Source organism: Aspergillus eucalypticola, assembly GCF_003184535.1.
Source record: "Aspergillus eucalypticola CBS 122712 chromosome Unknown BO83scaffold_4, whole genome shotgun sequence".
NCBI lineage: Eukaryota > Fungi > Ascomycota > Eurotiomycetes > Eurotiales > Aspergillaceae > Aspergillus > Aspergillus eucalypticola.
The window spans coordinates 1,224,807-1,246,604 of NW_020290278.1; the positions used below are offsets into that span (position 1 = coordinate 1,224,807).

Below are 21,798 nucleotides of genomic sequence, written 5' to 3' on the forward strand. Positions count from 1 at the left end.
CACACCAGCTCCAACTCAGTAAGAAAGACAAATAGAGACCAAAACCCAGGATCACATTTATAACCCACACCATAAGTAGCTAAACTATGATACGAAACACAACCCGAGAATCCCAGTCCCTAAAAAAAAAGGGTGTCGTACCCCCAGCGTGACACATAAAACTTTTTCCTTTTTATTTATTCATAAAGAGAAAAGAGAAAAAGCGACCCGCTTAGTACAGACGCTTAGGGGGAGACATGGTAGCCTTGAGGACAAGGCTACCAACGTTCTGCCAACCCTTCTTAAGCAGGGAGACAAGGTAGTTGATGGCGAGCATGGTGTTGGCGACGAGCTCGTCCTCAGTCATACCAACGTTGCCGACGGCAACACCGAGGCAGAGAACCTTCTTAAGCTGGAACTTGATGGTAGACTTGACCTCGTTGACCTTGTTGGCCATGTCCTCGGCGTGAGAGACGGGGGTAGGGAATTTACCGGCTATTCATTTATTAGCACGATGCCCCTGTGAGGGAGGTATATTGGGGGGGAAACTCACCCTTGGAGAGACCAGGACCCAAGAGACGGGGAATCTGCTTGATGAGGGTGTCGGAAGCAAGGAAGGCATCGTACTTGCGAGCAAGCTTCTTGATGAGCTTCTTGTTCTTGTTCAGCTTCTTCAGGTCGTCGGCGGACATGGCGTCAATGCCGTGGTGCTTGGCACGGTCGAGATCGTGCTGGTCACCAAGAACACTATCCTTACATCAGTATTTCTATCCTTTCTTTCTCTCTCTCTCTCTCTCTCTCATTCCGAAGGTTTTTCTCCGGTGGTGATGGTAGTATCATACCAGATGGTCATGTTGGGACGGGGAACGGTAGGCAGCTTGATGGTACCAGAGAAACGCTTGTCACGCTGGGGGTCGTAGTTCTTCAGACCGATCTGAAGCTCGACGGTCTCGAGGAAGTTCCTCTTCTTCTCATTCTGAGAGTAGTTGAGCAGCTGCTCGATGTTCTGGCGCACTCCGGCTGTTCACACAAAAACCATTAGCATCCTGCATCATACACATACACATACACCTCAAGTGTTGCCGTTGTTGGGATAAAGATGTAACATACCGACTGTGATCTTAGACATGGTGCTGACAGTCTTCCAAAAGAACTTGAAATCCTTATGGTGTGGCTCTGCGCTGAATATCGGGTCAAAAGATCAAAAGAGGGAAGAAAATCAGGCCGGGCGCCGCGCTTGGAGGGCCGTGAGAAAATCCGTTACGACTCCGCTTTGTGTGTGGATGGGTCTAGCGGCTTTGGGATTAGCGCTGCCCTAATTTGCATTTGCTGAGTCAGGTGCATAATTGGTGGTTGTGCGGGCCGTTGTGAACATCATAATTGGGAGGTCTACTTACTCCGTGCAGAGTTAGTCGGTGATTGGCCAGTCATAATCTCTCAGGTATTACTAGTTATAGTATGCTTGTTTGATTTCGACGTAATTCTGATCTTTTAACAGGTGGAGGTATACTTTACAACACGGACAGATTCGTTACGTAGACATATGATGGCTACCGAGGATAGAATGCTTTTCATACTCCGTTAACGTACTAGAGAGTATCATAGTTCACTATGCTCTACTGAATATCTAATTCTAAACAAGAACGCTAATTCCAAATTTGCCTTCGCTCTATCCGCAGCTGGTAGATTCTCATAGCCGAGACAATCGCTCGCTCACTTACCAACTCACAGTTTAGCCTGCGCCTGTATTTGCTCATCACTCACCAAGCCAGCTTCAATAGCCTTGATCTGCAGAGCCAGGAACTTGGAATAGATCCGACACAAGGCCAGATTTCCGCCCATGTACCAGAAACCGGGGTGTCCGCTGGGGCGCCACATCTATAGAAAGTGCTTGTTAGTGGTGATAAAGTTGAAGCAAGCGGAAAGAAGCACGTACTGCGTTGATTTCTCCCTCCTCGTCTAGATCCCAGACATCTCGACATCGGTCCGCAACACGGTCACCTAGCACTTTCCTCACCGTCGTGCGCATATTGTCGTAACCAGTCGCGAGGACCACGACATCGGCGGACAAGGCTGACCCGTCCTTCAAAATAAGGCCAGATTCCGTAAAATGAGAGATTCCCTCCGGACTACGCTTAACCTTGATCTTGCCCGAGGCGATGAGCGGGCTGCAGCCGACATCAATGTAGTATCCACCGCCGCGAGTCATATATGCACGCCCAAGACCAGCACCGTTGACGCCAAAGTCCAGTGCGAAACCAGCCTTCTCAAGGCCACTGAGGAGATCTTGCTCGGCGTGCGCCACGCGCCGGGTGAAATGCTCGCCCAGAGCAAATTGGACAGGGAATGGAAGACATTCATGCAGCAGGTCGGCTTCTTCGGTAGGAGGTCTGCAAGAGTTAGAGGCGTGCGGGTTCAAGACAGGGATAAGACGTACCCGTGATCTTCGTGTTGACCCTCATGCATCATGAAGATACCCTTCTCAACAGTAATGACATAGGTCCCGCGCCGTTGTAGCATAGTTACCTGCGCGCCATTCTCGCAATAGTTCTGCGCGATATCATGGCCGCTGTTTCCCGTGCCGACCACGACGACCTTTTTGCCTGCTACGTCGTAGTGGGATGCATCTGTGTGCTGGCTGCCGTGGTATACTGTGCCCTTAAACTGCGACTGGTTTTCGAAGCTGGGAACCAAGGGTTCTCCTGAGTGCCCCGTGCACCAGATCAGGTGGCGTGGGCGCAGTGTACGTTCGCTCCCATCGCCGCGGACGACCACCACAGTCCACTGCTTCTGGGCATCGTCGTAGTCGGCAGATTTGATGGAGGTGTGAACCCAAACATTCAGTTCCATGATCATAGCATAAGCCTCAAACCAGTCGGCTAGTTTGTCTTTGGGGGTAAATTGCGGCCAGTTCTTCGGGAAGGGAAGGTATGCCATATGGGTGAATTCTGCAGGGTCATGGGTTACGAGGGTCTATGAGTACAGGTCAGATGGCGAGTCAGAATATGTGTATAGCAAGCGTAGCTCACCCTATAGCGCTTCCGCCAATTATCTCCGATACGTTCATTCCGGTCGACGATGAGATGCGATATCCCGAGAGAATTGAGCCGAGCGCCCATGTTGAGACCTGCCTGGCCTGAAAGTTTACTAATTAGCTTATTTCTATTGCACTAATGGTGAGGTCTGCGTTACCAGCTCCAACAATGAGGGTCGTAGGCTCTTCTTCCTTGAACTCAATTGTCCTCTGGCGTCGCTCGAGCCAGTTGCCCTGGTTGAGTCCACCGGGCATTGTCTCAATAGTACCGTATGCTCTTCTGATGCCCAATGGCTCCTCGAATTCCTTTAATTCTTGCAGAGTTGTATACATCGCATATGCCTTCCACTCTCCTGCGTCGTTCTGCGTCAGATGAATGACCCCGGAGCCACGCCCCACACTAGTCTCGAAGAAGATGATGGAGTTTATCCAGTTCAGCCCCTCCGCGGGGCTTTCCATCCTAGGCTGGAATTTGCCCTCATGCTGCAGACGCAGAGCAGAAAGACCCGCACGAGGCTGATTGGCAGCCAGGAAGTCTTGAATCTTCGCGCATCCCTGGATAGTACGAAAGTCCCAGACCAACGCGAGCATGTCCCTCCACCAGGAGTCCTCGTGGAAGACTTTTCCTAGCTGGGAATAGTTCCCTGTGGCGAGAAGAACTTCCAGGTCGGTGATCCATCGCTGAGCAATAGCTCGGGGATCTAGCGGACCGACAGAGGATGGTGTTCTGGGGAGCTGGATCACGTAGTTGCTCTGGGCAAGGGACATGACGGGGAGTAATCCAATGTCACTGTATCTTCGTAAATGTTGTCGAGAGATGGAGCGGCTGGGGCGGGAGGGCCAAGTTGAAGTCTACGAGCCCCTCGTTGTATAAATACCCCGAGCTCTCCACATTGGACCCATAGTTCCATTGTTGACCACAGCTGACGAGGGGGAGCGGAACCCGCTCGGAGAATTAGCAGATGGACATGCTCCGATGGGACGCAGTGGACCGCAAAGAAGTCCGGGGATGATGGATCATATGGGGACCTCGAGGCGAGTCCCACTCGTTTCCCGTCTATGGACGTTATTCGTGGCAGTCTCGAGTGGAGTGTTGAGCAGCAGCAGCTGTCAGTTGTCACTGATAGGAGTCCATCGTGGCCGTCGATCATTCATCAGTAAATACAACCGATGATGGGATGGAGGGGGGAAGTTCCAGTCTAGGCCTGGTGATGATCCAGCGCCTAAATTGCCCGAATTAGGAAGTCATACTGATAAGCCCAGGATCTCTCGGCACACTTACCCCGCAGAGCGTGACGTATTTCGTCTCCATCTGATGAAAGACACTATCTACTCCATGTCTTTGCTTGTTGTGAGTGGAAAGGCACCAGAACTCAGCAGAATAGAGTGGACACCCTGTCGATGGCTGTGTGGGAGAAATATATATGGCAGATAGCTCCTAGAATGATCAAACTGACACCTTTGTGTCTTCGCTACAATATCCACCAATAATGGTGAGTAGTATATGGTGTTGAATATGCTGGTTTGGTTTGGTTCTAATAGTGTGACAGATAGATTTTCCGCCAGTCATTTTAGTCTGTCAGAGGCCATCCACAAGACACAGTCTAGAACGCTGTGAATAAATATTTGCCAAATGAGAGAAAATCAGTTAAGCCATGAACTGTGGCATGTCTAGGGGTAGCAATCATGCCACGGAACTAGCTGAGATACATTCCTGCTTGGAAATCCAAGGCATTGTTGCTCTTACTCTCAAGGCATTCAGGTTTGCTCGTCAGAGCTTGCTTAACTTAGACTACGTACTCGCCCCAGGCTTCGTAGTCTTATAGACTGCTCACATGTACTCAATGAGTAGAAAGTCAGGGGTGGTGGATGCTGAGCAGGAAGACAACAAGCAACTGAGTTATATGAAAGGTCAAGAAGGCACACTACTAAACGTGCCAGGGGAATATGTAGAGTCAGCAAGCCCAATAAAAGCCCATAGTTAGAGGTAATCCAAGTCGACACCCCGTGACTGCCTGAAAACTAACATTTGAGAATAACCTTGCCATTGACAACCTTGACAGCAACTCAGTTCAACTCTGAATCTCCAAGGAATCCATAGCATAGCAGGACAATGCCGGTGTAACCTGCCCGAAACCGTTTCTCTGACAGCCCCCACGGACATTCCAATAATCCCCAGGCATCCAGCTTTCCCTCCCAATCCGGAACCAACAAATCCGGATCATGGCAAGGGATGCAACCACCGATTCACAATATACTCGGTGTGTGAATGGATCATTGTCTCACCAATGTGTCCCCTTACACCGCCATGCATGGTCCCTTATAAAGCGGCCCCGGAATCAAGGGGGAAGAGGGGTTACAGGAAAACAAAGACACTGACTGCTAACTCGCCGAATTCGTCCATTGTTGACCGCGATCGTCGTTCTTTCTTCATTCAGGTACCACAGTTCTCCGCCTGCATTGAGTTATATACTTATATCCTACCTGCAAATCCTTCACAAACCTGCTCAAACCCTCTCACCCACTAATTCACTCACGCATTCTTAGAAAGCCAAATTTGCTCGCGAAAACAAAGATGATATTCAAATCCGCCCTCCTCGCAACCGCTTTGTGCCTCTCCGCCACGGCTGCGGCGAACACCAATGCCCCCGTCGTCACTGACAACGATGATGTTACCTACTACGCGCAGCTAGAGCCCAAGGATAACACCACTGTCCGCGGGTCTGTGACCATCTTGCCTAAGCCCAGTGGCGTGGGTGTCCTTGTTTCGGCGCACTTCTGGGGAATCCCCGATAATGAACAGCAGTTGGGTACGCTTGCTTCCATTTCTTCCCGCTCCTTCATATCGATCCATCATATGGGGCTTGTGTTTAGAGTTTCCATATGAATCCGAACCCAAACTCAAACCTTGAGTTAATAGCAAACCTACACATTTATACTGACCTCTTCATGACATGATCAGTCTACCACATCCATCAAAAGCCAGTCCCCAAGGACGGCAACTGCTACAGCACTGGCGCCCACCTGGACCCTTACGGCCGTGGCGATGCCACCCCCTGCGACATCAACGCGCCTCAGACCTGCCAAGTCGGCGACCTCAGCGGCAAGCATGGACCGATCTGGGCGCCCGACAACGAGGAATTTACCACCACATACACAGACTGGTTCCTTTCCAATGTGGAGGGAGAGCCTGCTTTCTTTGGAAACCTCTCACTGGTCGTGCATGCGGCGGATAACTCGCGCCTGGCGTGTGGAAACTTTGTGCAGCTGAAGTAAGACTGGATGGATGAATATTTTCTGCTGCTTGGGACTTTGCTGTATTGTTGGGCTGGTGCTGTATTGGGTTAGGGTTGGATTTAATACTCAACTATTGGCATGGTAAGTCCTTGCCGATGTGAGACTCTGCGCACAGCCCCAAGGTGTTCATATTGGAGCGTTTAGCTACTAAGCAGCCTGCAATAACTTAATGAACTATCATAGCCTCGCGCTAAAAAGCCTTCCTCCCTCTCTGAAGAACTTTCTGTTAAAATATTCTGCATTGAGTGTGTAATACATGAGCATCTTGGTGAGATGCCCAGAACCTTAACGATATCATATCTATCTCACGTATTAATTGCTTACAGACTGAAGATGGAAGCTTCCCTTCTCTCCCCTTTCGGTGTCCCGCCAGACCAAAGCAGTAAATTGCTTTTGTATCAAGCGTCAGTAATAAAAGTAATACATTCTATTACTCTGTGTAGCAGGGATTCGAGTACGAACATCACAGTAAGGCGACTAGGAATAGTAACAGAATGCACAGATCTGTAGCAAATGGCAAAGTAACCAATCGAGAGCACGAGCAATCCAAGTGGAAATAGAATCCAGCATCACTTGACTATCCTTACTAAGAATCGTCTTACATTGCATAGGATTTTATTACTGTAATAGAGTAATTTCTATCTCTCTTGCTTACTATTCTCTTATTTAGGAAAGGCATCTTGGAATTCATGTTTGATCGTGTTTGTCATTGATTGTAATAGGAACGATAGTCGTGATCCTCTTGATAGTATACGTACGTAGATAGTCATCACAAATATATCAGATCATGGGCGCAGACAGACAGTGCTAGATATAAATGCTGCGTTTGCTGCATTGTCCGCGGCGACTGGCGTTCATGCCTAGCCTGTACGTGCATGCTCGTGTCCAGTAAGCATTGCTCGTCCACATGCCTCCCACCGTGCCAAAAGGAAAAGAAGTCCCGCGGAAGTGGCTGCATGCTGACTGACGGACCATCCAGGTACAGTCATGCCGAAGGCGGGCAGCCAATGGTGGCGTTTCTTACGCGATATTAGATAGCTGGGGCTTTTAATGGCATATTCTTAACCAATGAGCACTTCAGGTGGGTTGTCCAACTAAACTCTCAATCCGGCTTTGGATCGCCTGCTCATCGTATTGGCCTTCTTCGCCCTCGTAATCCTTCAAGACTACGGTCCGCATGAGCCGTCGCGGCGCCCGGCGACCTGTAAATAGCTCGAACTGGGCGAAACCTTGCTCCGGGAGGACATCCAATCCGTCCAAAGCGACCCAGCCACGGTGCGAAAGTGCTCGGATTTGTTTCATCAGTGGGGTATTGAGCGTTTTATACGCCAGCTACATATTGATTAGTAACGTTCATAAAGAAGGGCGTAAACACAGTGGTATTTGGACTGACCTCCACGACCACGCCTCCCGTTGGGCTTTCGAGCCACTGCACTGGCATCTCAAAGTTTGGGGCCGGCTGCCCCCCGATGCTGTGAGTTGGGATACATGAGCAGACGACGGTCGGCTGCTTGTAGTTGGCAGGCCAGCTGTCCTGTAGAGTTCGCAGCACGTGCACCTGAGGCCGTGCCGCTGACCCGGCCTGGCCTGGCGAAGGAAGGTTCTGGCGATTATAGTGGTAGGCGAGTTTTTCGGCATTCGCTATGGTCCGGTTGTAGACGAAGATATTCTGCACTCCCAGGTGTATCATGGAGTAAATGGCTGCGCGGGCCATGCCACCCGCGCCAATAACTAGCCCAGTAGATGACGGGCGGATGGCATTTGCGGGTGACAAGCCTCTCCGGAAACAATTTCCAATCCCGATCCAGTCGGTATTGTCTCCATGCAAGGCCTTGATCGGTCCTGCACGACTCTTCTCCATGTACAGCGAGGAATTATCGGCGTCGAGGGCCTTGTCACCCAGCCTCCGAATAGGAATTAGCGTGTTCACGGCGCCAATGGCTCGAGCATGTGGAGACATGGAATGCAGCAGCGGAATGGCTTCTGTTTTGAACGGCAGGCTGACACTGGTGCCACCAAAATGCGGGCTCTCCACCAACTCATTGAGGCCTCGCAGAGACGACGACTGGTGAAGTTTGTACTGATGCGGCATTCCACATCGCTTATAGGCGGCGTTATGCATGGCAGGAGACAGACTGTAGGTGATGTTGGCACCGAAAACAAAGAAGTGTAAGGGGTCCAAAGTGAATGAGGCGTACAGCGCCTCCTGTGCCTCACGGAGGGTGATACACGGCAAGCCTTTCGATTGTGTCTCGGCGACCATTGACGGGTGAGTGACAGGGGTCAATGTCGGGTTGAAGCAGCATGACAACCGGCCCAATGGGCCCGTATTGTACGCAATGACAGGGAGTTGCGGGGCAGGAAGGGACTTGATGTAGTCTCGAAAACGTTGCACGGCAAAATTGTCGTCAATCGTCACCGCCGGCTGTGTCAGCCGGACCATGTCGCATCCTAACCTTTTGGCTCGCTCGTAGAGATCCATATACTGTGCGTCATCCCAGCCCCGCGCCGGTGGCTGCACGGCAGCAAAGTGCCCGATCACTTTGCTCGACCCTTTATAGGCTATAACCTGTGAAAGTACCTTGTCGTCGTAGGACATGTCTACGGTCACAAACTCCGGGGCTAATCGTAGACCGTGCTGAACTAATTTGAGGTATTCTGCATCTGACCGCCGCGAGGGATCCTTGTGTTCTGCGCTCAAGCCATAACGACATACATTACTCTCCACATTGTATATTAATGGAACGACCGTGTTCCGTCGGACATTGGCTACCGCCCGACTAATGGTATCGGCAAAACTCGAGTCCAGACCGAGATGGGAGGAAGGTGGTTCGGCGACATCCAGCTTCAGCTCGAACGCATCGGAGGTCGACTCTAGCTCCTCGATGTCCAGATCACGTTCCAACATGGATGAAATAGGGACGGTCACGGCATATGTGTAGGTACGTGATTCGACTGGTTGCATCGATAGAGGGAACGATGAGTTATGACGGCTGAGGTCCGTGGTGTCGCCCGTTGCGAACGCAATGAAACAAAGAAAATCACGCTGTAGTTGTTTGAGGGTCAGGAAAGGAGTGATTGCTTGTACTCGCTGATCAAGCTCAGATTCCAATGGCGAGTCCTGGTGGCCGTCTTTTGGAAGTGGGTGGTCCGCGATGCCCTTCTCAGAGACATTGAAGAACTCGAGGTTCGAACATGCGCGATAGATGGGCCCCGAGAGTTCCAGAAAACGACGAACTTTGTCTGTGTTCCACGCTTTCAGATAAGACTGGATGCACTCGGGGTCTCGGAGGACGTAGATAACCGGATGGGTCTTCGCGTACTCCCTCAACAACGTCTGCCCGCTGCGCTCCATGGACCCAGGCCCGCATGCGATGACGCAGCCCTCTTGGTTTTCGGAGAGCATGGACTCCATCACCCTGGCTTCCTGCTGACGATACTCGACCAAATCAAACTCCTTCTTGTAAGAAGCACGTGTACGGCCGGTCACCTGCTGAAAATACCGGTCTGCATCGATCAGTCGCCTACCCGAGGTGGCCGCCAGAATGACCGCTAGACTGGACTTTCCCGTGCCGCGGATTCCGGTCAACACAATGGACGCATTGGGAGCGAATTTCCTCTGAGCCTGGAAAGGCCCGTCAAAGGAGACTGGCGACTGACGATTGGAATTCAGCTCGCGCAAGGAAGCATTCAACCATGGCGACGCCTCTGAGTGTTCCGTCTGAGGAGCGGAATTGACACGGGGACGCGGAGGAGCATCGTCGCTGGGGGTAGGATCTACTGCATGGGGGGTATTCGAGGTGAAAGGGAGATGCGACAAGCGTCTGCTGTTCTGTTGCTCGACCGGACCTTCCAGCTCGTCTAGCTTGCGTTTGGGTGGATTCACGAGGATGGACATTTCGTGCACAGGAATTTTTGTTCAGGCTATGCACGAGAAATCACAATACTGAGAAGAGGGCGATTATTAGACCCACGCATGGCGTAGGACGCGAGAGCCGAGAATTAGTTCCTGCAGGACCGACCGGGCGCATTCGAAGGTAAGCATTGGTTTGAAACGGTCACGATGAGCCTGCGGAGGAGCAATCCAACTACTTGTGTGAGCGACGTAATAAGAAGAGGGCGGGAAATGCTCAAAACCCAAGAGTGTGGGGAGATATGAGCTAAGGAGGTAGTGTAGTGTAGGGGGGGGGGTGGGAAGGGAAGGGACAAGGAGGGACGAACCTGGGGTGGCTGCAGTGCCAGGAAGGGACTGGGCGTGTTTGACGAGAAGGTGGAGATGGAGAATAACTACTGTTAGTAGAATAGTCAAGAGTGAGTAGTGAGGAGGAAGACGGAAGTGCGATCGAACCGCGGGGAAGAAACGACTGCCGAGCGAGTGGATACACTTTTGGCTCTCCAAATTCCAAAAGTGGTTGCGGACAAAGGCTCTGCCGTCGCTGGGCCGTATTTTTCGTATGGCCTTTCGTACCTCATGTTACCGCCACGTCCGGATGACCCGGAATGACTCCGGCGGCCGAACAACCAAGTTGTTAAGGAAAGTTTAGTAGTAGTACTTTGCAGTAGACTTGAGTTAGTTCAACTGAGTTTAGTTAACTGGGATGTGCCTTGTTCCTTGTCCTGCATTGATACCCCGCGGGGAAAGCAGCTCAATCCCCAGGCAGCAATTGATCTAATACTCTTAGTTACATACTGAAATGCACACGCACTTTGGGTGCGGCTGGAATATGCCATGCGACACAAGACTGGGTTAACCAGTAATAGTAGTGGTAGACGGGGGAAAGGTAGTAAAGGGTCTGAAAATGCTGGAATCTGAATGGCTCTCCACACCTTCTCTTCCCCAAGTTCTACTAACACTTGGCTCCCTCTCACCCCCGGGCTCTTCGGACAACTTCCTAATTCCCGAACCTGGACCAAAATCTCCCACATTATGATTCCACTATCCACAATCCACAATCCACAATCCACACAGACACACAAGAAGGATTCATATTTTGATTACATTTGATTTCGTATTACCAAACGGATCCCCCCATCCCCGGCGCTTTACTCCATCTTGTCCACCGGGGACTGTTAGCGTTTCCAATCCGTGGGTTCTGATGGGCCTCTTTGACCTCTTTTTGCCTTTCACACTTTCCACCACCAGTAGCACTTAGCTTTACACCGTAGTTTCCCCAATCGCGATGCAGCAAAAGTGGCCTATGGGGGCGGGCGCTGACGCTCTCCCACCCGCGGGTAAGAAGTTAGGGCCGGCCTTTTCCCCAACTTTCCTCCAGCCGTCATGTCCGGCCAACTTTTCCTTTCTCCGCTCTTAGATCTCTCCCTCTCGCTCTCCTCTATTCTTTTTCCATATTCCATTCTTCCCCCCCATCGGTCCGTCCTTTTGTCTTACTTTGACCTTGCTACCTTCCCCTTCTCTATTAGCTGCCTTTCCATCATCCTGGTTCTATCTGACCGCCACCACTTTAGTTTCCTCCCCCTCCCCTGTTTGTGTTTCGCAGTCGCCCGCTCACTGGCCCTCGCCTAATTGTTCCTGCGGTGGGGCGGCCTCCAAGGGCCAATTTATGAGGTACTACCTGCCGCCGGCAAAGGATTCATCTCTTCGGCCACCCTCTCTGGAAGATGAACATGCGTCCGGAATTACCATCTAGTGGACCGTTGGATAGACGATCATGAACAACGACACGCGCCAAGCCTCCGGGCCTGGTAGCAAGTCAAAGCGGCGATTGACTGACGTCGAGGAAAATAGCAAGCAGAGTCCTGCTGCAGATGACTTCGCCTCTAACCCCAAACGCCAACGTGTCTCCCGGGCTTGCGACAGCTGTCGCTCCAAAAAGGACAAATGCGATGGCGTGCAGCCCGTGTGCTCGACTTGCGCCTCGCTCTCGCGGCCCTGCACCTACAAGGCCAATCCTAAAAAACGAGGCCTTCCGACCGGCTATATTCGCACCCTCGAGTTATTATGGGGACTGGTCTTCAATAAGATTCAAGGCAGTGAGGAGGTGGTGCGCGCCTTGTTGAAGGCGGCCAATATTCCCAGCCACCTGGCGACGATGGGCAAGGAAGCAGAGGGATCCGATACCTTGTTGTCGTCGTGGAAAAACAGCATCGTCCTGAGAGAGATCGAGCGACTGTTGACGTTTTTGGAACAACCCGAAGAGGACCAAGCAGGTCGTTTACCGGGCGAGAGTGATTCCCCGCAAGATGCTGAAGGAAGCAGCGTCTTGTCAGCGGAAGCGCTGGAGTGGAATCTTCCAGACGTGTTGGGAGAAGGGCGAGAAGGGTCGTTGGCGGTGGTGTCTCCTATCAAGACCCCGTCCGCGGTTTCGACAGCTAAGGCCACCGGAGTGCGGATTACGCGGGACTCTGCGACTCAAACGGCTACAACCAACGATTTAGGGGAGGATGCATCGAGCCTGTCGCTGGGTAGGTTGGCGCAGCGCCCGCCCGACCAGGCCTCGCTTCCCATTCCTATCCCCCAACTCCCCTCGAATGCCTGGCCCTTGTTAGACATCTACTTCTCCTACACACAATGCTGGTTTCCTATCCTTGAGAAACACGATATTTTACGAACAGCGTTCCGTCATAATGAAGACGACGCTCAAATCTCCGCCACCTCTCCAGGTTCTGGCGATTACGCCGCGCTGTGGGCGGTCCTAACGCTGGCCTCCATCCAGGAGGCCTCGATTTCCACCACGCGACAACTGAACGATTTTGCTGGTGATCGTCCTGATCCAGCGCGGCTGTACGCCACGGCTAGACGCCTCATACCCGAGGAAAACGGGAATCACGAGCTCGGTCACGTGCAGGCATTGCTGATTCTGTCACTGGTAAAGCTAGGCCAGCAGGACTGGTCAGCAGCATGGCTACTAGTCGGACAGGCTGTTCGCATTGCTCAGAGCCTTGGGTTGAATCAATCCACGGGGCAGTCAAAGAGCGCGAAGGAAGGTAAAAGTGCACCACGGTCTAAGCACGTTTTCCTGGGATGTTTCATCTTGGAGACATTGGTTGCGATGCAGACGGGACAAGTGCCGTCGCTGCGCAAGGCAGAGCTCATCAAGATTGGTCCGATTAACGAAGACGGGTTGGAGGAGTGGCACCCGTGGGAGGACCAGACGGGACTGCGCCCAGTCGAGCCGTCGCGCGCTTCATTCCACCGCGGACCTCTCCACGCCTTGAGCACATTCAACCGACTCACTTCGCTGATGTGTATTCTGAACGACTTGTGCTGTTTGAAACAGACGACAACCGGCCCCATCGCACACTTGGAGGCGCTGGAGCGACAACTCCAACTCTGGGTGTCGGCGCTCCCAAAGAGCTATCGCGTTGATCTGCAGACGACACCGATCAAGGTGGCCTCCCCACACATATTTGGGCTGGAGATGATGTACGAGAGCGTCGCTACGAACCTGAGCCTGCAATTTGCGTTGCAGCGGAGCGACCGCAACATGTCCGAGATGCCGCTGAAGAAGCGTGCCACGGAAAGCTCGAAACGGTTGCTCCAGTTACTTCAGACATACATGGAGAACTACAGTCTTTCTGCCACTTGTCCTACGTTTGGTCTGGTTCTCACAAGTGGTCTGTCACCGGTTGGAGAACGAGCGGCACCGCTGCCCTTTGAACTGGACCCCGGCCTGAAAAGTAAACTTCAATCCTTTGCTGCACATTTGGCGACCGTCTGGCATATCAAGGACAGGCCTGACACGACCTTACCGGAGAAGACTCCGGACCTGCCCGCATCGATAACACCCGCACCCGCCCGACCGAGAAGCCTATCCAACCGGGATACGGGTCCGCTTCACGCTTTCGCTCAGGCTCCGCTGGGCGCGGGCGAGCCGGCACGACGAGTGAGCATGCTGGAGGACAACCGGACCAACATAGCCACACCAGATGCCTTCTTTTCGAACGGGTGGATGCGAACACCCACGGTCGATGACAATGTGGCACTATCTATCCCCACTCCTGCCCCGTCACTGAATATCAACCAAGGCGGCGAGACCGTCCACCCTTCCTCTCAACTCAAAGAATCTGTTCCTCCTAACCATTTGTCTCACCATCCTCGCTCCTCCATCTCCTCTACGAAACCAATCAACGGTACAGGCACACCACTGATGCCGGACCTGACCTCGCCTTTCCACACCACTGCGCCACAGTACCCACCTCCATACGGTGATACCAGTCTCAATTTGGGATCATTTGTCGACATTGACGGATACGGGCCGCCGCGACGACCGCGGATTGCACCGGACTTGGACGCGTTGTTTGACGAACTGGCGTCGCTGGATGGGACTGAAAAGTGAGTTTATCACAATTTGCAAATCAATCTTTACTAACAGCTGCAGGACGGACAACCAGCCGGAGTTTATGCAGAACCTCGGGTTTGTGCCCGAGGCGGGGGTGCCGGAGCTGTACTCGTACTCGAGCCAAGTGGAGCCGTTCCTTCTGGCGCAGACGCAGCAGCAGGTACCATGCGAGGTGGGCGGGGTCCGACGGGGGTCGCAAGCAGAGGGAAAGAGATGAGCAGTTAGGCAATTGACTGCTGCTGCTCATCTCTAACCCACCGGCCTAGTTTCGGTTGACTGCAGTAAGGTATGTACTGAGTGCTATCCAATAAATCCTTGATATTAACCTCCGACGGCAGACAGGCTTGCAACCACCGATCCATATTCCGCTCTACCTCTCTCTTCAAACAGCACTGAAAGAGAGAATATGGTCATTGTAGATATGATATACGGCCCAGTATCACTTCACCTGACGAAGTGACTCATCCAAAGGAATGGAAGAAAAGAGAATGCTGGCTTTTTAGCAAAGCCACGATGAGTGACGACGACCTGAACTGTACATATATGCATATTGCACCGATAGTATACCCATATCATACCATACATAACAAGCTTTTTCTCCACCACACCCTCATTTCTCATAAAAAGGAGTAGAAGATGAAAAGATAGAATCTCTATAAAATCACAACTTTCCCCCCTCCTTCTTCAACGGTGCCCAATTCCTCGCCACATATTCAACCGCAACCCTATACCCCTGCACGCCCAAACCCACAATAATCCCACTGGCCTTATCACTGAAAAAGCTCTTATGCCTCCACTCCTCCCGCGCATGCACATTACTCACGTGCAGCTCAATGAACGGAATGGATACACCCAGCAACGCATCCCGGATCGCGACGGAGGTGTGTGTGTATGCGCCGGGGTTGATGATGATCGCGTCGACAGAGCCCCGCGCGGCGTGGATGCGGTCGATGATGGCGCCCTCATGGTTGGACTGGAATGAGGCGAATGTGCAGGAGAGAGAGGTGGCTAGGTCGGCGCATGAGGACTCGATTTGGGAGAGGGTGGTGCTGCCGTAGATGTGGGGTTCGCGGGTGCCCAGGAGGTTGAGGTTGGGGCCGTTGATGAGGAGGATGGATTTAGGGGTGGGAGTTTGCAATTCCATTTTGGAAATGTAGTAATATGTATGTATGTATGTGGGAGGTTTGTAGTGGTGGTGTGAAGGTGGTAGTACAGGTTAGTAGAAGGAGGAAGGAAGTATGGATAGAGGATGTGGTGGTAGTATGGGTAATGAATGTGTAGGTTTAAGTATTCTACTTCATATGTTATATCTATGGAGATTATCGGGGATGACTTTTACCTAGACTGCCTCTTACTGAGGAATGCGATCCAGTCCCCTGGACTAAGTAGGTAGGTAGGGTTAGCAGGCTATTGTTCGCAGGTCTTGGGTAGGCTAAGGACTTGGCCGGGGCTGAGCGCTTTCCCGGGTTAGGTGCTGGGGACTGGTGCCGAGGTGCCGAGCGGGGTATTGGAGTGCATTTGATGAAATGTGGGAGGTGGAGGTATAAGTATAAGGGCTTTAGGCGAGATTACACACAGTGATGGTTAACGAGTCATGAATGACTGATTAGTCCTTCGGTGTAGTTCTTGTTGTTGGTCTAGTGGATATGATATCTAGCTGCATTGCAGTGGTTAGTATTGGTAACATTACATGTCACACTAGTACCTAGTACTACTTAAGCTAGGGTTTGTGTGGCAATACCGTCCTTCTTATTCGCTCTCTGGTTGAGTCCACGTGAGCGCACACGCGTTGAGAACTTTCCGTTTTCCCCACTAAATATCAGTGTCTGGCCAGTGCATCCCCGTGGGGAATTAGGTATTGTCATTGGCTCATCTCTGCGATCTTCGCTTCTCATCCCGTGATAGTTCCTCCGATTGCGGAGGGAGCCAGTCAACAGCAGTATCGACTCACTTGGTAGACAACAATTGGCTCGCTACCTACATCCTCACTTTTGCCCCCCACAACCAGCCATGGCTCTCGTTTCCCTTCCCCTATCTGGCTCCCAAGACTTGTGTCTCCTCCCCCGTGGCGGAAAATTTGCAGTGTAGGCCAGTGCGCAACACGAGGCCTGACCGTGGCTCGTCCACTCCCCGTGAAGTCTATCCAAGCCCAATCCTATCTCATCCCATTCTATCTCCCCTGTTCTCTAGAATCCTTCTGGTTGAATCCTGGTTTGCAAAGAAGAGATTGTTTTGCCGCCCTTTGTTTTACCCAACAATTGCTTGGGCGTAGTCTGATATCTGGGGTAATCCTTTGCCTCGTCCCCCAGTCTTTCTCCGCACCCCAGATTTCGATTGTCCGGGGAAGGGCTATATAACCCCAGCCTGGTGACTCCCATCTTCTTAAGTCTCTATCAGACTGTTGCATACACAATCTACCTCGATCATTATTGTAACTTCACTGCTACCCATCCATCATCTTCTCGTCCAGACAGACAGACATCATGTCTATCCTGTCATTGGTCGAGGACCGGCCTACGCCTAAGGAGGTCTACAACTGGCGTATCTACCTCCTGGCGGCCGTTGCCTCCTTCACCTCATGTATGATCGGCTACGATAGTGCTTTCATCGGCACTACCATCTCACTCGACTCCTTCAAGAATGAGTTCCACTGGGACTCCATGACCACCGCGAAACAGGGCCTTGTCAGTGCCAACATCGTCTCCTGCTACCAGGCAGGCGCCTTCTTCGGCGCCTTCTTTGCCTATCCCATCGGCCACTTCTGGGGCCGTAGGTGGGGTCTCATGCTGTCAGCTCTGATCTTCACTCTGGGGGCGGGCCTGATGTTGGGTGCCAACGGCGACCGCGGTCTGGGGTTGATCTACGGCGGTCGTGTGTTGGCTGGCTTGGGCGTTGGTGCTGGCTCCAACTTCACGCCCATCTACATCTCAGAACTGGCCCCGCCTGCCATTCGAGGCCGGCTGGTCGGTGTTTACGAGCTAGGATGGCAGATTGGCGGTCTTGTGGGTTTCTGGATCAACGTAAGTGTCCCCAACAGCAAATCTACAATCTACGATCATCGCTGACTCAAGAAGTACGGAGTGGAGCAAACCATGGCTCCCAGCCACAAGCAGTGGCTGATCCCCTTTGCCATCCAGCTGATTCCAGCGGGCATGCTGATTATCGGCCTTCTCTTCATCAAAGAGTCTCCTCGCTGGCTGTTCCTGCGGGGCCGCCGCGAGGAGGCCATCAAGAACCTCTGCTGGATCCGCCAGATCCCCGCCGACCATATCTACATGATTGAGGAGATCGGGGCCATCGACCAGACCCTGGAGCACCAGCGCTCCACGATTGGGCTTGGCTTCTGGAGGCCTCTCAAAGAAGCCTGGACGAACAAGCGTATCCTGTACCGCCTGTTCCTCGGTAGCATGCTCTTCTTCTGGCAAAACGGGTCCGGTATCAACGCCATCAACTATTACAGCCCGACCGTCTTCAAGAGCATCGGGCTGAAAGGCAACAGCTCCAGCCTGCTGACCACGGGCATCTTCGGTGTGGTCAAGACTGTCGTGACAATCATCTGGCTGCTGTACCTCATCGACCACGTCGGCCGCCGGCTGCTGCTGCTGATCGGTGCCGCCGGCGGATCCATCTGCATGTGGATTGTGGGTGCATACATCAAAGTCGTGGACCCGACCCAGAACCAGAGCGACCACCTCAACGGGGGCGGTGTCGCAGCCATCTTCTTCTTCTACCTGTGGACGGCGTTCTACACGCCATCCTGGAACGGCACACCCTGGGTCATCAACTCGGAGATGTTCGATCCCAACATCCGGTCCCTGGCCCAGGCGTGCGCTGCCGGGTCCAACTGGCTATTTAATTTCCTCATCTCGCGCTTCACGCCGCAGATGTTCGCCAAGATGGACTACGGCGTGTACTTCTTCTTCGCCAGTCTGATGCTCTTGTCGATCCCCTTCGTATTCTTCCTCGTCCCGGAGACCAAGGGTATCCCGCTGGAGAACATGGACCCGCTTTTCCAGACTCAGCCCGTGTGGCGTGCCCACGCAAAGGTGTTGGCGCAGATCCACGAAGACGAGGAGCGGTTCCGTCGTGATCTCGAGGAGTCGGGCTACACCAAGGGGGGTGTTGAGCAGGTGGAGGATACCAGCCGGAAGGAATGAGCGACTGCAGCGTTCCTGGATTGCTAGTTAGATGATAGCGACCGTTAGGTCGACATGGATTTACTTACCTATACTCTGAACCTTGTATACCAATACGCCAATACCAATCGATATTCATTCAAAGTTAAACAAGAACAAACTCTCTCGGCATCAGCCACACCCAAGACTCAACCAACTCAAAACATTTAAAAGGCACAAGTCTGAAGAAGTAAGTAGGGATGGATAAAAGTTAAATAAAACCATTCCTTTCCTCTTTTGCCGCTCCGGGGTCATCCGCGGGTTAAAAGAAACGGGGAAGGCACACACACTCGAACAACATCGGCCCACACCCGTCCCACAGACCACACAGTCTTTGCCGGGGATACATTACCCCCGGATAAACGCAACGCGGGTAAAGCGCTTTGCCGCGGGCGGGCGGGCGGACAATTTCCCCAATTTTCCCTTCTTCCCCCCTCTCTTGCATTGGGTAACACCAATCAACCCTAAGTTAGATGGGTTAAAGTATGTTGCCTGTTCCTGGTCCTGTTTGAGAGGGAAGAAAAGTACGCCTTTTGTTTTTCGACAGATCACAAAATATTGTTTTCAATTCTGGATTGGATTTCCTTTTTGCTTCTTCTGCTTTCTTTTGCGGTTGCACAGCATCTAGATAGGATCACCCGATAAGGTTTGTGCAATTCACTAGTTGACGCGGCTTAATCACATTGATTGATCGATGAACTAGTTGTACTTTTTTCAATTCCTTATCTTGCAAGGACTGGGTCGTTCTCTATAAGAGCATCACTATCACCCCTCCCATAACACACAACCCAACCCTTTCAAAAGATACCAAAGAAAGAAAAGAAACAACAAAATGCCCAACCGTCTCGGCATAGCCTCCATGTCCCTGGGCCGCCCAGGCATCCACTCCCTCCCCTGGAAGCTCCACGAAGCCGCCCGCCACGGCTACAGCGGGATCGAGCTCTTCTTTGACGACCTTGACCACTACGCAAACACCCACTTCAACGGCAGCCACGTCGCGGCCGCCCACGCCGTGCACGCTCTCTGCACGTCCCTCAACCTCACCATCATCTGCCTGCAGCCCTTCTCCTTCTTCGAGGGTCTCGTCGACCGCAAGCAAACTGAGTACCTGTTGACCGTGAAGCTACCCACATGGTTCCAACTCGCCCGCATCCTCGACACCGACATGATCCAGGTGCCCTCGAACTTTGCGCCCGCTCAGCAAACCACGGGTGACCGGGACGTGATCGTTGGCGACCTCCAGCGCCTCGCTGATATTGGTTTGGCACAGTCCCCGCCGTTCCGCTTCGTATACGAGGCACTGGCCTGGGGCACGCGGGTTAACCTGTGGGACGAGGCGTACGAGATCGTCGAGGCTGTGGACCGTCCTAATTTCGGTATCTGTCTTGATACATTTAACCTTGCGGGGCGGGTATATGCGCACCCCGGCCGGAAGGACGGCAAGACAGTCAACGCGGAAGCGGATCTAGCTGCGTCGTTGAAGAAGTTGCGCGAGACGGTGGATGTGAAGAAGGTGTTTTACGTGCAGGTAGTTGATGGAGAGAGGCTGGATAGGCCGTTGGATGAGACGCATCCGTTCCATGTGGAGGGGCAGCCGGTGCGGATGAACTGGAGTCGCAATGCGAGGTTGTTTGCGTTTGAGGAGGATCGCGGTGGGTATTTGCCGATTGAGGAGACCGCCAGAGCATTCTTTGATACTGGGTTTGAAGGGTGGGTGTCGTTGGAGTTGTTTAGTCGGACGTTGGCGGAGAAGGGGACGGGAGTTGTGACGGAGCATGCGAGACGTGGGTTGGAGTCGTGGAAGGAGTTGTGCAGGAGGTTGGAGTTTAAGGGAGCAGAGCCGGGATTGGACTTTGTTCCTGGAGAGGTGAAGGTGCAGTCTGTTGCCGTGGGGAGTGCGAAGGCGAAGGTCGAGGAGGAGATGGGGGCTGTGCAGCATCGGTTGTAGATGCTACACTACTGTGTATATGTGCTCATGGTTTGTATATATGATGTTACTATTTCGGGTTGGTTTGGCATGTTTTGTTATAGATACAAGGGATAGATTATATGATTGATTTACGTATTATATTCAAGGTGCTATTGTGGTGTGTGCTGTTAGTTGAATCAGTCAATGGCAACTGCAGCTACACTTTTAGAACAACCTGCACAACTCAGCAATCGGTGGTTACCCTCTAAACATCTAGAGTTAGGATCTCCCATGTGAAGAGCAGTCACATTATGACACTTTCTCAGGGGCACGATCAAGATCGAGAGCGCCATTCCTGAAAGGCGTTCCAAGATATCGCTCATAAATCTTCCAGCCGTTGGAAGTCATTCGAAGCCGATCGATGATGGTCCCAATCCACCATATGGCTGGCAATCCATTCTCTCTAACCACATCCTTTCGAGTGAATCCAGCCGTGTCATCACCAGGCCAACCATAACGGATAAGCATTTCCTGATACCGCACAATCACGCCCCCATCTTCATCACGATCAACGATGTGGTTTGTGGCACTGCGGGAGATCCCCGGAATAAAGAATCCGTAGATTTTCTCGAAGAATTCCTTCATCTGCTTGTGCTCACTGATGGTACCATGGCTATGGTAAACAGTAGCATTTGGGAGGAAGGTGTCAATCATCTTAGCATGGTCGAATTCTTCGAATACAAAGTTGTGACGGTTGACGAAATCGATGGCGCTTGAGCGTTCTTCAGAAGTCACATCGTTTAGGGTAGAGCCGTTGACAGGAGGGTACCGCCCATTGACTATCATTGAAGACATTTTGGATGAATTGGACTGAAGACCATGCAATTGCAAATCTTTTACAAATAAATACCAGATGGACTTTGTTGTCGCTTTATATCCAAGAGATAATTCATGACGTCTATGTAGTAGCCTTTCGGACGTGCCGGCATGCCACATACTTAATCAAGGAAGATGATTATTAAACATAACTATAACCACCTTAACTAATGATCATTAATCATTATTAGCAGGAACCGAGGATCACTAATCACTCCGACAATGGCT

At 52.1% G+C, this 21,798-nt stretch overlaps 8 protein-coding genes across 8 annotated transcripts; 4 read left to right on the forward strand and 4 right to left on the reverse strand.

The window, feature by feature from the left end:
• Window positions 1-33: 33 nt before the first annotated feature.
• Window positions 34-4,201, reverse strand: BO83DRAFT_405887 (flavin-binding monooxygenase). Its single transcript, XM_025533847.1, has 9 exons — window positions 3,172-4,201; window positions 3,009-3,115; window positions 2,417-2,952; window positions 1,916-2,369; window positions 1,709-1,857; window positions 1,090-1,160; window positions 822-999; window positions 533-726; window positions 34-474 (listed from the first exon to the last, which is right to left on the reverse strand). Exons 1-9 carry the CDS (start codon window positions 3,779-3,781, stop codon window positions 212-214), a joined length of 2,562 nt encoding a protein of 853 aa, XP_025391810.1. The 5' UTR covers window positions 3,782-4,201; the 3' UTR covers window positions 34-211.
• Window positions 4,202-5,434: 1,233 nt separating this feature from the next.
• On the forward strand, window positions 5,435-6,289 carry BO83DRAFT_434744 (putative cytosolic Cu/Zn superoxide dismutase; the record flags this gene model as incomplete). The annotated part of the gene is made up of 3 exons (XM_025535827.1): window positions 5,435-5,451; window positions 5,561-5,823; window positions 5,976-6,289. Exons 2-3 carry the CDS (start codon window positions 5,589-5,591, stop codon window positions 6,287-6,289), a joined length of 549 nt encoding a protein of 182 aa, XP_025391811.1. The 5' UTR covers window positions 5,435-5,451; window positions 5,561-5,588.
• Window positions 6,290-7,008: 719 nt separating this feature from the next.
• On the reverse strand, window positions 7,009-10,439 carry BO83DRAFT_375594 (putative quinate pathway repressor protein QutR). Its single transcript, XM_025530493.1, has 2 exons — window positions 7,704-10,439; window positions 7,009-7,642 (listed from the first exon to the last, which is right to left on the reverse strand). Exons 1-2 carry the CDS (start codon window positions 10,206-10,208, stop codon window positions 7,388-7,390), a joined length of 2,760 nt encoding a protein of 919 aa, XP_025391812.1. The 5' UTR covers window positions 10,209-10,439; the 3' UTR covers window positions 7,009-7,387.
• Window positions 10,440-11,662: 1,223 nt separating this feature from the next.
• BO83DRAFT_434746 (putative C6 transcription factor QutA) lies at window positions 11,663-15,168 on the forward strand. The gene is made up of 3 exons (XM_025535828.1): window positions 11,663-14,603; window positions 14,650-14,896; window positions 14,949-15,168. The coding sequence occupies exons 1-2, from the start codon at window positions 11,980-11,982 to the stop codon at window positions 14,825-14,827; spliced, it is 2,802 nt and encodes a 933-aa protein (XP_025391813.1). The 5' UTR covers window positions 11,663-11,979; the 3' UTR covers window positions 14,828-14,896; window positions 14,949-15,168.
• Window positions 15,169-15,271: 103 nt separating this feature from the next.
• On the reverse strand, window positions 15,272-15,754 carry BO83DRAFT_457785 (type II 3-dehydroquinate dehydratase; the record flags this gene model as incomplete). Its single annotated transcript, XM_025537113.1, has 1 exon — window positions 15,272-15,754. One exon carries the CDS (start codon window positions 15,752-15,754, stop codon window positions 15,272-15,274), a length of 483 nt encoding a protein of 160 aa, XP_025391814.1.
• Window positions 15,755-16,646: 892 nt separating this feature from the next.
• On the forward strand, window positions 16,647-18,767 carry BO83DRAFT_457786 (sugar porter family MFS transporter; the record flags this gene model as incomplete). Its single annotated transcript, XM_025537114.1, has 2 exons — window positions 16,647-17,630; window positions 17,682-18,767. The coding sequence occupies exons 1-2, from the start codon at window positions 17,094-17,096 to the stop codon at window positions 18,765-18,767; spliced, it is 1,623 nt and encodes a 540-aa protein (XP_025391815.1). The 5' UTR covers window positions 16,647-17,093.
• Window positions 18,768-19,272: 505 nt separating this feature from the next.
• Window positions 19,273-20,818, forward strand: BO83DRAFT_354594 (sugar phosphate isomerase/epimerase family protein). The gene is made up of 2 exons (XM_025529108.1): window positions 19,273-19,431; window positions 19,489-20,818. Exon 2 carries the CDS (start codon window positions 19,618-19,620, stop codon window positions 20,731-20,733), a length of 1,116 nt encoding a protein of 371 aa, XP_025391816.1. The 5' UTR covers window positions 19,273-19,431; window positions 19,489-19,617; the 3' UTR covers window positions 20,734-20,818.
• Window positions 20,819-20,905: 87 nt separating this feature from the next.
• Window positions 20,906-21,549, reverse strand: BO83DRAFT_457790 (uncharacterized protein; the record flags this gene model as incomplete). The annotated part of the gene is made up of 1 exon (XM_025537115.1): window positions 20,906-21,549. One exon carries the CDS (start codon window positions 21,547-21,549, stop codon window positions 21,004-21,006), a length of 546 nt encoding a protein of 181 aa, XP_025391817.1. The 3' UTR covers window positions 20,906-21,003.
• Between the last annotated feature and the right edge of the window lie 249 nt (window positions 21,550-21,798).